The following is a 15,766-nucleotide window of genomic DNA, read 5'->3' on the forward strand; positions in this document are numbered from 1 at the left end:
TAAAAAGACAAAACAAACTGTTCAATAATTCTGAAAAAAATTTTTCCCCTACTGTATTCTTATGTGTATAATACATTTTCCTGCATTGAAGAACATAAACAAAACATAGTCTCTACAAAGTGTCATTATTTTTGCTTGTACTTGTGGACAGAGAGACTTGAAAAACTTCCTAGTTTCAGCTGAGTATAAAGCTAGAAACTAGAGAACTGTTAAGTTTGACATGAATCCACTGTCATACCACATACATTTTGCATGGCATGTTGGCAGTTCAAATTCCTCATTCATGAAAAAGACACACTTACCATTCTTACAAAGATTAGTTGATATTTTTTAATTAGAAAATATATATAAATATTGTAATATATACTTCTGGAAGCAGTAATCATGCAGAGGGGAAAGATCACCTGCTTCAACCTGCTCAACAGCTTGCCTTATCCTTCCCAGGATGCCACTGGCCTTCTTTACTGCAAGGACACATGTTTAACTTGGTATCCACCAGGACACCCAGGGCCTTTTCCATTTAGAGAGCAGAAGCATGTTACTTTGAAGGAAGAGAAAGCTGCACCATAGAGTTTAATAAAATCATTGTTCCAGTGGTCTTTATGCACACAAGGCTACTCAAAAAAAAAAAAAAAAAAAAAAAAAGCTATGTGTCATAGCTGACTATTCCTATTAGTGTGTATCGCAAAGAAGTTGGAAAGGTCGTACTGTACTGTTGACAAACTAGTGTCTCTACTAAAAATAGTGTAAAATATACAACATTTTCTGACAAAAACATGGCTATTTATTAAATTTCTGGTTGTGATTTTTTCACCAAATACAGCCTGCAAAACCTTTTGGTTGCTCATTTAGACAAAGGAGCACAGAACATATCATTGTCTATATTATTATGGATTTCTCCATTACAAAAAATAGATTAATTTTTCTCTCTTTGACACAACTTCAAGTTGAAGACCATGAATTATTACACATTTTTCTGATCTTCATTTTTCTCAGGAGAATACCAAGATCCTATATTAAAGTTATGAATTGTTGTAAATAGCTTTTTTTGGGGTTTTTTTAGGACATAATGTTCCATCTTTCCCTTACTGTGCAGGGAAAAGGAAGTTATAGAGTTCTAGAAGTTATAGAGTTCAGAATTCAGTATGTTGCAAACACTTCTAAATATGCAGCTGTATGCTTCATTTTTTACTCACTGATGGATTTAAAGTGGGTGCTTCTCACCTTTTACCTTAGAGTCTCTTTTGCATACTACCTTCAGTAAAGAGTGCCAGTCAAACAAGAAGGTATTTAAACTCATATTTACCTCAACAACCAGAAGGTTAACTCTACAGCATTCATAATCTCTATATTTTATTGTATATATGCCCTTTTAAATATTCATAATATGTATGCAGCCCGTAAACTACAAAATATATTGACAAGAATAGGAACCAGGTGGCCTTATTCTGAGCCAGTACACTCCCATAGTTAGAATACAGTATAACTAAACTTGTACAAAGTTCCATATTCTCACCAAATTTTCATGACACAGGTTGCATTTACAATACAAAAAGCTCCAAACCTCTATTACAAAAATATTCCTATGAATAGTGCATTAAAAATAATGCATACTGGAAGATTGCCTAAATTTGGAATAGTTTCTCTTTTTTATTTAGGAGTGTTTTGTTTCTGGTTTTCTTTAAAGAAAATGTTTCTTACCTTCCTCTGATTTTGGCTCTTGCAGATAAATATTCAAGGGATTTTTTTTATTTGACTTTCACCATCACATGCTGGTTTTCTAAACCCAGGAGTAGTTCCCTTCAGAATAGCTGAGCTACTAGGCTTATCTCAAAGAGCCTTGTTTTTTAGAAAATAAAGCTCTCCAGACATCTTGCCAAAGGATTGTTTCCCTGACCTTTTTTACACTGATTTTAATCCCTTGCTCTTTCTTATAGTTCTATTTGATGGTTGTATGACAGATTGATACCCAATGCCCATTTGTTCAAAATGAAACTCTAGAAATATAACACAACTAGAGGTTGTTATCAAGCAGAATCTCTTTAAACACAGACCTATGCCAAACAGCAAAAAAAAAATTCTTAGTCTGATCTAAGAATTCTCACAAAGTCATTTGTATTTAATTCTTTGTATAGCAAGATGCAGGGGGTGAAAAAGGAAATTTCTGTATGTGAGCATGAAAAAAGCTTTTAGGATAACAGGCTATTCACAGAATTACTAAACATCTTGTAGATTCATAGTTTTAAATGGTTTTTTTTGAAGAGATTTCACTAATGCTATGGAATGGCAAGATATTAAACCTTGCAGGAGTTATGCAGGAAGACCAAGGTTAGAGCTTCAGCATGGGTACAGCAGCACAATATTACAAGAGATTATGGGAAAATCCTCCATATAGCCCTCACACAGGAAAGATGAAAGGCATGACAACAAGAGTCCCAAATTCAAAATTGTCAGGGAGTAGCAAAAGCAGGACCCCTCCACTAAAGAAAAGAAGCCAGGAACCAGGGATGATCACTTGTATGCACACACACACACGCACACACGCACACACGCACACACGCACACACGCACACACAAGCTGAGTTAGTGCCTTCACAGACAGATCCAGCGCCACCTGAGAAATGTGAGCAGGAGTGAATTGCTTAGAGTAAAGGGGTCTGGTGACAATCAAGCAATCAAGTGACTGTCTGAGCTGAAATAGGATCCTGGGCCATGGGCAGGGCTGGGAGGAAGTCCCAGCAGAGGCTAGCCAGGATTGCCCTGAAAAAGAAGTATGTTGACCCTGTTCATCTGCACCAGATTATTAAAAAGTTCCCTCCTGCATACTGTAATTTCTGGCATTCCTGAAGTGGAAGGAAAGCTGGAAATCAGTCACATTCCTAGTCAGTATGTGGAGTTTATGCATATGACTTGATGTCTGTGACAATGAAATTATGAGGTATTAGTAGAGCTTATATCAAACAACTCTGTTTTACAGACAAAGGTGTACACAATCAATAAAACTTCTGAACACCCTAACAGACCAAACTAAATTGTTAATTTAAAAATATTTTCATTTGCCTTCCTTTTTTATCGTAAATTAAAAAAATACATCTAATTCTACAGCTGATAAAAAACATCTAATTCAAATATACCTGTGTCTCAAACTTTAGGATTTCAACATATGTTCCACTCAGAGTCTCAGATCACCTATGGATCAGATTATCCTTGTGCATGGACTGACACTTAAAAATATTCCCAGTAATTTAAGATTTTAATGTAACATTGAAAATGCAACTTTATATTTTATTAGCAATGTTGTACAGATCCATGAATCTTATAATAAAGAAAAGGTATTATAGCCTATCTTGTCTAGTGAAACTGACACACCTTATACCTATGAAACAATAATCATTCATCATAGAAAATAAACATGGATGCAAAGCATATTATAAGCAGTCACACTAATGTATTAAAATTGTGCAAATTTTGTCAGGAAGGCAGTCACATAGTGAAAATAAGAACTAAGCTTTTGTTTAAAGTAGAAACTAACAAACCATAAAGCAGTGATTATATTATTATTGATTAAATAATTTTTTAATCATTACAAACAGCTGAATTATTTTTTTTCCCGTTTAGGTACAAAGATCTTAGAGTATAGACAAGTAATGAAGAAAAGATTATATTTTAGTGTCAATTAGTATAAACAAGTCTAAGGAACTATGTATAACACTGTGTTTTTAGGCTGCAATGTATGAAAGTACTTCATTTCTATAAAAAGAAAAATCAATTGCAAAGAAACTCTTCCCCAGCCTAGGAGTCACTGTGGATAGAAGAAACACAAGTACTGCAACAGAGAGCTAAAACATCTTAAACAGCTTTAAATACCATAGCCGAAGACCCAAAGGAATCAACATCTTCATTCTAATCTGATATTGTATCAGCAAGAACAGAAGCACTGCGCTGTTCATTTGCAAAAATCTCAACTTCATTTGGTGACAATTTGAAATGCATTATATCAAGTTCTTCTGAATTAGAAATATTTTACATACCTCCACATTTAGGAATAGGTCCACTCCACATTACTTTTCCATCCATTAGCATACAAGTGATTGTTTCAGTTCCTTGTGTTTTAATAAATCCTTCTTCACATATAACAGAAATTGAGCTCCCCAGCTGAAAGTTGTCACCAAAACGCCGAGCATTGATCGGGACTCCAGGATCCGGGCACTCGTTATGTCCAAATGCTTTTTAAGAGAAAAAAGAAAAGTGGGAGAGGAAATAGAACTCTTGCAAAGAAGACAACATTTTTAAGATTTTGTTTGCTAGTAAGAACAAACAATTTATATTAGGAAACAAAGGGGAAAATAAGAAACAAAAACTTGCTCAACTGCAGAAAATGTAGAACAGTATACTTAATGACTTAAAATATAAAGTTATTCCAGAATGAATCTCAGCTTGGACAGCTTGTTGCTGGCAGATTTCAGGGATAGCTAAATTCTTCTTTCCATCAACACCCATCCTATTTGATGTTACAATGGGACAGAATGTTCCTTCAGAAGGGCAGGGCAAACATCTATGTATGATACAAAAACTTTACTCATCTTTTGTTTATGTAATTCACTAGCTCACCATTTGAGCCATACTGACCTTCATGGGCTTGATCCTACCATCTTTTATTTTGTTTCCTGTATTGAGAGCTGGTGAACAGTGACAAAAACGGTTATGTTGGCAAAGAAAAAAAACCTGAAACTTTGAATATTTCAAGTTTAGGTCTGGGTTAACTGAAAAAAATTATTTCCCTGTATACATGTAGATACTATGACACAGACTGTTCATGTCCTTTACTACAGAATATACCTTGCTTTTGGAGAAGAAAGACCATCTTCCTACCAAAAATGAGAAAAGTCATATTTGTAGCATTATCTTTAAATTATATGCATTAGTTATTGTATTTTGTTGTTTTATTGATGAAGAATACTGCACATACATCTCATCATTTTTAAAATGTTGATTTTTCTGTGAGAACAAATATCCACCTTCCTCACATATGATGACTGCAAATTGTATCTTCATAAATATGTTTACATGTGGAGACACCAGAATGGACAAAGTCCTAAAAATATGATTTTCACTTTTTTCCCTGCAGTTTTACTGGTGCGTCTGCTAGACAAAACATATACAAATCCCCCCATGAATTTTTCTTCTTTTAAAAAGTAATATGTCAATAACTTAGCAGAAAGATTTCTCAGATGTTCCATTACAGAGGTATTTTAAATCATAACAGACAAGAGAAAGCATTTATTTATTGACATTTTGACTTAGGCAATGCCAGATATATATTGGGAATGAAAATAGTGCTTTCATTGAATAATTGTCTATCATTCAAAGATGGCATTAAAAATTATGCATTCCCATACTTTTTCAGAGGAGTTACAAAAACTTTTCCAATACTTTATTCACAGTCATCACTTTTAGGGAAGGCATTGATTGTCTGTTTTTCTTACTACTTTCAGACAACCCAGAGACAGATTTTCAATATTGTTATCTATAAATGTAGATAAATGTTGTCTCCAGTTTTAGCTTGTTTGTGTGTGACACCAGTTTATTAATGCTGAAAAATGAATTAATTGCTCTGTATTTCAGCTCAGGAACTGCTGCCACTGCTGCTCCTATGAAATCAATTGTACTGCACAGAATGACTTTGGGAGGCAAGATAGTGAAAGACAATCTGTCCCACCAACAGCAGTCACTCTCTTAGTCTAGCCTGGCTACAGTTACATTACTTGATGAGCACAATTCAGTCTGCTGATACTTCTAAAAAGCTTCATGGTGGAGCTGTAATATTAACTACAAGCCTTAGGCTTAAAAGAAGAACACATGGGTATATCATAAATTAATATTTTACTAATAATCAATAAATCAAGAAACCATGGAAAAGTTCCTTATGAACTATTACATGTAAAGAGGAGATCCAGTTTTCCTGGCATTTATACTCATCAGCTACCATGACTGCACAGGTATATTAAGCAATATCAGGAAAAATGCCAGGAAATATATTAATATATCAGGGTGATGGTGATATTCTGCTATTAACTCAGAAGAATATTAAAATACTCATTTTGCATTAAAAACAAAACAAACAAACAAAAAAACCAAACAAAAATATAAGGGAAGGAACTGCAGAGATCTCATGAGATAGGAAGGCAGGAATGTAGCTAATCACAACTCATCTCATCTGTCATGGGTTAGCAAGCATAGCCCCGGAAGTGATGTTCTTGCAAAGGGGTGCTTACAGCTTCCTCTGTGATCTGACAGAACCTATCAGCTGGCCAGTTTGAATATGGACAATTCTTTAAGCCACTTAAAGTTGTGACCGCCTCTGTGATCCACACTTCAGAATAGGAAACTCCGAGGCAGAGTCTCTCTGTCTCATTTCTGGTGCTGGGACAAGTGGCTGCAGGCCCCATGCACGGCCATCCTGTAGCCGATGCGCCCTGTTCCACCTGTGGACCACGCCCGCCCCGCCCCCCCCCCCCTCCCCCCCCCCCCAGCCCTGCTGTGGGCAGCTGGAGCAGCTCCGATCTCCCCCCTCTCCACTTCGATAAGCTGCATTCCAGCTGCAAGGCCTAGGTGAGATTAACCCTTTTAGTGCTGTGAAGAGCTGAAAACCTGAGGGAAGAGAAAGAGGAGATGCTTAAAGCTGAAAGTCTGTTGTAAAGCTATGATATATCAGAGTACCCATTGTAATTTCATGAAGGCATGGGGGGTGGAGCATTCAACTTGTACTTGTGAGCAGAAGCACCTGCGCTGAGATAGGCAGATGCTGATGCAGCTGTAATTTAATGAGAAGTTTGAACAGGGAGAGATGGAAGCGATGAGGACTTTTGCTCCAAATGGAAAAGGAGAAAACCTCAGTTCCTAGAGATGCTCCTAGAGATAGTCCTAAAGATGAAGAAGACCTTTTGCTCCCAGGGAAGGAGAAGGGCCTCTGTTCTTAGAGATGAAATGCTCCCAGAGATGGGTGAAGAGAACTTTTTTTTCTGAACAGTTCAACCTTAAAATTTTACCCCAGTAATTTCAAGAGTGGACCCTCGAAAGCAGTTGTGGGAAAAGCTGCAAGTCATGCAAGGGACTCACATGCGAGCAGAGAACCAACCCGGGTGGCTGTCTCATTGTGATAATGTGTTCATAGCATGGACAAGAGAGACTCCTCTTCCTAAATGGACTGAACAAGGTTATTATGGAAGTGGTAAACAGACTGAACATCTCAAGGGTTGTCTTTTTTACATTGTCACTGGGAGAAGGGAGAAAGGTGGGGGGAGGAGAAGAGTTCTGAAGGTGTGGTATGATTTTTTTTTTTTCTTCTTTTAGGTCTGTTAATAAACTTCTTTATATTCTTTCAAGTTTTCTGCCTGCTTTGCGTTTCTCCTAATTCTTATCTCACAGAAGGTAAACAGTAATGAGTATTTTGGACCAAACCACTACATCATCTAAAGCCAGCTTGGAAAGGTCCTTTAAATAGGGCCAGAAAGTCCACTGGCACAGTTAATTGTTTTGGTGGATTGCCCTGCCAAGAGTTTTAGCTGGTAAGTGTAGCAAAACTTTGGAGTAAAGGTAGCACTTTCAGAAGAAAATATCAGAGAAAAACCAAAAGTTTGAAAAAATAAAAGAGAATAGAAAATAATATACTTCATAATAAGGACGATTGTGAAAGATTATTTAAAGGTGTGTAAACAAGTCGTGGCTCATTCAGTACCATCATACTTTGTAGTACATTGCACTTTGAAGAATTCTAGCTTGAGAAGTACTGAGACTGAAAAAGTCTAACAGGAGCGACTGTCAGGAAAAATGTGCTGTGATGAACATACCCTATCACAGCAATAAACCACACTAAATCAGTCTTTGGATATAAACACATCCTCTGGGATTGTCTGTGCCTTTGTCCACTGAGCTGAAATGACTCAAGTAATTAGGCTGATGTCAGAGGCCCATAGCTGACCTTTGTCAGGCTGCTATGTAATTCATAAGGTTTTTGCTAGCACAATTAAACAGCTGTAATGAAAACAGTAACAAAAATATCTACATAGCGATAAACAGCAGGTCTAAGCTTATGCCCAGCATGTCCTACACCCCAATCAATGAGCAACAGCTCAAAGAAGTCCACCCGCTAGCATAAATCAAGCAATCTGGAAGATGTTCTCCACCTCAAAATACTCATGCACCTCAGCCCAAAGGGAGGTTAGCATGAGTCTGGTTTGTGGAATGCCTGCCCATGGATGGACCTAGCAAATTTTAGTCTCCTCTGCATTAACTCCTTTGTCATGGGAAGTAAATATGCATTCTCTGTCACATGCCTCCAATTGTGACACAGCACTTAATGCGTGCATTTTGTCTAACAGAACAGATAGATTAGACTGAAGCAAAGAGACTATATAAATTTATTGCTTGTAATTTATGGGACTATATTCAATACTATGTCTAGCTCTGTTCTCTGTAATTAAACAAAGATATATATAAAGTGGGAAGCATTCAGAAAGGAGTCACAAATATGATAAAAGGTTGATACTTTCCCTTGAACTGTGGAGTTCAATGCATACAGCTTATGACTGACTTTATAAATATCTTCATAGGCACTAGAAATATTAACAGCTCCTGGGTTTGGGATATAAAGGGAAAACAAGGAATCGGTTGTAAGTATGCATTTCCATAGCAACTTAAACCAATGTAGTTTTAGGTTGCTATGTCCCTGTGTTCTGCTGCACCTAGTAAAACACTCTTCTGCCTCATTTTCCAAACAGAAAATCACGGCCTTTTGAGTTGCTATTCCTTTGGTTATTGGAACATTCTCTGTATCATCCATTTTCAAGTCAAATATATCTGTTATCTAGTCCTAACACTTAACTAATTAGAAAATCTTTGTTAGGCTTAGTGAAATAACTCAAAGATGACACATTTGAAATCTAATTTTTGCTTATTTCCAACAAAAGTTAGATTTATGTTGAATTTTACTGGAAGGAAAACAATTATCTGAGACGACACGTTTCTGTAATAAAAGTAAATACGCACATTAAAATAGTTTCTGAGAAATACCATTAAACAACCAGATTATGTAGCAGCAACGCAGTTTTATTCTTCTCTATCCTACACCTCATAAACATCAATGTAGTTATTTACATTACTAGCCTATATTCTATTAGAAAAGATTGATCAAGATGTACTGTTTCTGTGAAATAGTGTTTCTACTCTTGAAAGGGGCAAAAGGAGACTGATAGGTCTGGAATATATTGACTGAAGTGTTAGCAGAAAATGGATATTTTTAATTAACTTTGGGTTTACAAATGCTAAGACAGAGTGAAATTCTATTCACTCCTTTTTTTATCATCTCTTTTGGCCTTAAACTATTTAATATGGAAAGATTACTTCTGTGATTTATCAGATTGCAGCTGTCTTCACTGAAGAAATAGTAGAGACATTATTTGGAGATATCGTTGCTTTTCTAAGTAGATTTTAGCTACAGAGTTTAACAAACACATGCACAAACACACCCATGCAAAGAAATAAAAATATCAATGTGTTAAATTGCTCAAATGTGTAAAACACTTCTTTAAATTCTTTTCAGAGTTAATTGGTTTCATCATACAACTGGTAAAAAAATTGGATTGTGGCTTCTCTATAAAATTAAAATTGTATCACTTGATACTATTGGTGCATAATTTAGTGACATGATTAGACTACTACATGCCCAAGGAAGCCTGAAAAGTTTTTAAAGACTCAGAATTTAAGTAAGGTAAGCATATTTCTGTGTCACTGAAATACTAAATCTGAAGTATTGACAGTGTTCGATGAATTAGTTTATTTCAAAATAAAAACTAAATATAAGGAGTATTCCATGCTAAACTTCTACATCTTTCATTTTTACGATAAATTCTACATTAACTGACCTATATTTAGTTCTAGTTGAGCAAAATGGGATGACTTGAGAAAATCCTATTATACACAGCCTTAATATTTATCCTAGAATACTACCTTATATCCTCCAATAATTGATTTTCATTTTCTCATTACTAGATTTAAGCTTGACAGCATTGAGCACACCACAATGAAACTTTAAATAAGCAGAACTGTTATAAATGTTAAAAGAACATGAAAAAAAAAGAAAATATAGAGCAAATGTGAAAACTTCTGCAAAGAAACATGGATTCAATATCCCATTTTCATTATAACTGATTACATATTTCGGTAGGTCTGAATAACTGCTGACTTTCCAATATTTAGTTATGGTACTAAGATATGCAGCTACCGGTCAAAGGTTAGTTTGCAATGATGACTTGTACCTATAGAAACCCATAAGAAGATACCACATGTTCTTCATGCTTACATTCTACATTTGTGACAAATGATCTGAGGATGAATCAGAGGGCTGAGAGCTGAAATATAAGACAATACCAGAAAAACAATATTTACAGAATAATCTGGTGCCAGTTTATCTTTCCTATTCAGACAGCAATGTTCAATGTAGATCTTAATAAAGAGTTCTCTGAAATACTGACAACCTAAACCAAACCAAACCAAACCAAAAAAAGATGGAGAGGTGAAAGATGATGTGAGAAAAGTAAAAAGTGACAGGGGAATTTAGTTCTTGAAATGTTATTTAATATAATATAAATTGTTAACATTCGTTTGAGAAAAATGTAGAGTCTGGATCTCTCAATTACCAACCTCACTTAATCTCTCATTTCCTCTTTGATTTAATGGTTAGTTTAGGTTTTTTTAGAGCAAAAAAGCTTAAACAACAAAGTATTTTTTTTCATACAAAGTATTTTTTCCATACAAAGTTTTTTTCCATACAGTCCAGCAGGTAACACATTTTTCTGGGACAGAGACATGCTCTCCTTCGAATCATGCTGTGGTAGATTCTCTTACATCTCAAGTAAGCCTCTGGAAATATATATACTCTCAGATGTTAGGGAGAAAGACAGGAAGGGGACTAGTTACACATGACATCAGACTTTTGGAAATATTGAAATAGTTATCATATTTTGCTTATTTTTTCTATCTGTTGGCATGGAAAACTACTCTGCTACCATTACCATCAGAAAAAAAGAAAAAGAAAGAAATCCAAATATCCAGATGTGGGGGGACTGATGAGGTGGAGAAGCTCTGGCTGAAGGATACGATGAAGCCTGTACTAGATGCTCTCTTATTCCTACCATGCTCTACACATAACAGGAAGTCTAATATTTCAGGATACTGCTAGAGTGGCAAAATTTAATTTTGCATATGCTCCCAGGAAAGTTTCACACTGTATTTTGCAATTATTCATGCTGTGGCCTTGCATCATCATGTCTGCACTAGATGGGAATATACCCTGGCTGGATTTTAGTATGGAATAAATGACAAATCATTTGGTACCAATGCAAGGTAGGCAGATCTTCATATGTGTTTCAGAAGAAATGTAACAATTTTGCCAGCAAGAAGGTGAATAAATTCCAGTGGTATTTAGCACTGGAGAAGATATTTAACATCATCTTCAATTATTATGTGGTCAGTAAATAACAAAGGTAAAACAGCAAAAAAAACCCCAAGTCTATTTTGGTTTGACTGATCAAAGAGCTCCTATGGGTGCTCATTCAACTGCAGTGATTAGGAGCTAGCAAAGACTGCAGCCATCAGCTCCAGGATATTACAAATGTTCACATCTGAACATATGAGTTTTCAAGAACAACAGTTTTGTACAGGCAATGGTGGTGATTAATATTATGTGGCACAAACTGCGCTGTCAGCAAATTTCGTGAAGTCTTACTCTACAGTTCAGAACTGGCCTGACTTACCAGTCTTCCAAACACTCCTATCCCAATGATTTCTAAAGCCATAAATGAGAACTATATACATATTTTCAGCCCTAGAACAGTATTTGAGCAATAATCTAAACACCTAAATTAGGAATATTTAGGTATATAGAATCTGCTTGAAGGTGCATTACCATAGAGTCATTTTTAAATACTTATGCTTATCTCCTGGACTGTATGTTGAAAACAAAACAGACACACAAGAAAAAAAAATACTCACTGTTATAAGTGATGTTAAATCCGCGTCCTGACATTGAATGGTCAGCTTGAAATTCCAGACGCAAAATATGACCATTACTGGTAAGATGAGAAGGAACTTCAGCACCAGTAAATGTTCCAATTATGGGGGAATCTGGAGAGTCGCCATCTTTAACAGCAAGGAAGTCAAACTGAGATTCCAAGTCAAAGTCATTAAAGGAGAGATGAATTCGGCTCCCAGGGCCTGAAATTATGGTCCAGATACAGTTTAAATTATTCCCATATCCCTCTGGATAATCAGGTGAAAGAACTGTTCCCATCGGTGCAGTGAAATTGGAAAGACAAGGAACTGCCAAAAAAAGAGAGATAAATTAGATAACAGAATAAAACACTTCAATAAGGACTGTTCTAGTGCAATGTTTTTGCAAAAGATCTTAAAACTTGCTGATTGCTTCAACTGAATAATTCATTATTTGTGGTGATATGTGAATCTGGAAAGAAGGTTGTTGTTTCCATCTTCATATTCCCTTCCTCTCAATAAAACTACCTCCCAAGCAGAGCCCACGAGAAATAAAGAACATTCTTGTTGCATTGGAAATCCATGGCAGTCCTTACAATTTACCCTTGATAACAATCACTTGGCACCACTTATTTTCTCTTGTAGAGAACTATTTATATGAGCAGAGCTCCCACTGAGCGCATTAAAGGGGCAAAAATGTCAATAGTGCCCTTATCATTTATTGTTCATGCAGAGGCCCAGGAAATTAAGACGCCTCAAAGAGACAAGAGGTGTTTTGTTGTTATCAGGATAATGTTATGTTCAGCCAATTCAGTTAAGCCATATTAAATTGAGTTGCAGAGATGAAAGGAACTGATTGCACTCTGAATATATGTGATCCATACTATTTTTGTGGAAAAGTTAGGAAAGGTGCTGCCATAAATAAGTATCACAACGTTGTATTTACTTACGCTATATAGCACAACTTATGCTATATACTGAAAATGTTTTACTTATACTATATAATGCAACTAGAAGAGAACTATAAATATCTGTGATAATTTAAGTTCTAAAAGGTATTCATATATAATACATGGGGAAAGTGTAAATAATTTAAACCCTTTATTTCAATTCACAAACTTCTAATCTAAGGAAATATATTAATTTATAAAACATGCTATCAAAATTGTATCACACATAATTTACATCATAGAATCAAAAGAATCCTACCAAACAAAAAAAAAGCCAATAATACACCACTATATCAAAGCACACAAAGACAACTGGTTTAAGAGAAAAAAAAATATTTTAGCAGTTTTAGAACTTGTCCCTTTGGCATGTACATTAGGCAAACCTGCAAAAAAAAAAGTAAATTCATCCCATCAGGAGAGTTAATTACATTGTACTAATTCTAAAATCAGTCATACAAATTATGACCTGTAAGTAAAAACTTATCATAATGTTATACCTCAAAAATAATAAGAAGAAAATATTTGGTACATACAAATACAGATTGGTATGTTTGCAGACCACTGGTTGTTTTCTTGGCAAATGATAGATTTCTCTCCAATTAATTCAAATCCAAACTGACACTCAAACCTTAAAACATCACGATTAGAAAATCCATCCCCTTCTCTGATACCATACAGTGGTGTTCCAGGATCCCCACAGCTTTCTTTTTCAATTTCTGTTGAAATAAATAAGGAATTTATTTATAAATAATAAAACAAACTTGCTGCATGTATATGCTGACATGTAGAAAATTCTAAGTAAATTAAAATCATCTACATAAGACCAGTTGTCAGAATGCACCAGTGAGTTTGATTCTACACCCCAGCTTCTTAAGGAAGAAATTCTGCAATAAGGAATCCCACCAGGGGGAATAAGTGAGTGGTCATGTTGGGCTTAGTTGTTGGCTACAGTTAAACCACTAGATGGGATTAGAAAAAATCAGAATCTTTATGTTTATAAAATACTTGAAAATGAAAGGATATGAGGAAAAGTATTTATACCCTGTTTTATTTCATGAAATTTTAAACAATAATGACATTAAATAAAATACTGCTAGTAGAACATGAACTCTTAAAAGTAGAAACAGAGACCAGGTCCCCAATGTGTAAATACTGTCCACGTTGCAATACAGCTCAAATTGAGGTACCAACAATACAGCAAATAAGGGAGTGGTGGCACCAAAAGAATTGCCCAAATTAAAAAGGAGGCTAGACATAAATACATAGGTATATATACATATTCCCATTCTGTGAGGTGGGTGATGTGCCCAGAGCCCTTGCCAGTGAAGCTCAAGGCAAAAAACCTTTAGCTTTCTCCTTGTTAGCTGTAACCAGACCTTCTGTTTTGCTCGTTATTTCAGGTACAATTTCTTTCATCTTCCTTTGTTGTCTTATGTACCTAAAGAAATCCTCGTTATATTTAACGAGCCAGGTTCAGCTCCAGCTGTGCCCTGACTTTCTTGATCCCCCATCAGAGACTTCCTGGATGGGACCTCAGGAGGTCTTTAGGCTCCTGTTCATGGCAGACTCAGCTCTGACCCAAGACAGGTTGCTCAGGGATTTATCCAGTTGCATCTTGAAAACCTCCCACGATGAAGACTGTTCTGAGAATCCTGTTTCACTTATTGACTGTCTGCATGGTAAACAGAAGTCTTTCCTTATATCTAGTCTTGTTCTAACTTACATCCATTGCATTGTATCCCCAGCCTTCCATCCTGTACCAACATAAAGAACCTGCCTCTGTCTTCCCAAAAACCTCCTCATAGATACTGAAAGGCCAATATTAGACCCTACTTCTACAGCTCCCTAAGGCTCTCATCACAAGTGGGCAAGTGCTCCAGCCCCTGTTCACCTCCACAGGCCTCTGCAGAACCTACTTCAGTTAATCGGTGTCTGAAAACTGGATGAACTGGTCTTCAGTACAGTATGACCAATTTACTACTACCTTCTATCCTATCATCCAATCTATAGGGGTATTTTGTAGGGAAGGAATGTTTGTTTGGAGTTTTTTTCTTTGTTTTGCTAGGGCATTTGTTTGTTTGTTTTTTGGTTGCTTTTCTTTTGGTGTTTTGTTTTGCCTTTTTGTTCTAATCAGTTCTCTCTGACAAAATTCTTTCATTCAAGTCAGGACACTATGTTCACATATCCAACTCTGGATGAGTGGACAAACTGAAAAGCTTTGGTAAGTTTGAGGTAGGCAACATCCACTGATGTCCCCTTGTCCAATGATCAAGTAACTTATTATAAAGGATCTATCAGCTTGTTCAGGTGTGGTTTACCCCTAATAAATTATCTGTTCACAATCACTTTCTTCCACATAACAGAAAATGGCTTCCAAGAAGACTTGATCTGTGTTTTCCCCAAGCATTGAAATTTGCACAGGCCAGGCTTTTGTTAAAGGTCATAAAACTTGTTTCCAGTCTTTATGTATCTCTCCTAAGTTTGACAAACTGCCAAAGATGATAGGAAAGTGGCCTTGGACGGAGGTTCACCAGTTCTCTTAGCACCCTTGGATGCAGAAACTTGTAAAGAAAATATTGTGCTCCAGATAAGAAACTTATGAATACACTCATCTACAAGTAGAGGAAACAGGATACATAAGCAATAGAAATTCAGAAGAAAATTGGTTTTTAAGTTGTCCAGTCCAAATACCACATACTTCTTTCATGAGAGATGCTAACTATAAAAAGAATAGAAGCCTTAAAAGAAAATTAATTTATTACCTGTTA

At 35.9% G+C, this 15,766-nt stretch overlaps 1 protein-coding gene across 6 annotated transcripts in view; it reads right to left on the reverse strand.

Moving 5' to 3' along the window:
- The window catches only part of CSMD3 (CUB and Sushi multiple domains 3), a 612,506-nt gene that overhangs the window by 249,258 nt on the left and 347,482 nt on the right, over positions 1-15,766 (reverse strand). For all 6 annotated transcript variants that reach the window (XM_048286482.1, XM_048286481.1, XM_048286480.1 and 3 more), the window contains 3 exons: positions 13,532-13,714; positions 12,052-12,378; positions 4,032-4,226 (listed from right to left, as the gene is read on the reverse strand). In XM_048286482.1, the coding sequence (XP_048142439.1) occupies positions 4,032-4,226; positions 12,052-12,378; positions 13,532-13,714 (705 nt within the window). The remainder of the gene's footprint in view (positions 1-4,031; positions 4,227-12,051; positions 12,379-13,531; positions 13,715-15,766) is intronic.

This window comes from Corvus hawaiiensis, chromosome 26 (genome assembly GCF_020740725.1).
Source record: "Corvus hawaiiensis isolate bCorHaw1 chromosome 26, bCorHaw1.pri.cur, whole genome shotgun sequence".
NCBI classification, from domain to species: domain Eukaryota; kingdom Metazoa; phylum Chordata; class Aves; order Passeriformes; family Corvidae; genus Corvus; species Corvus hawaiiensis.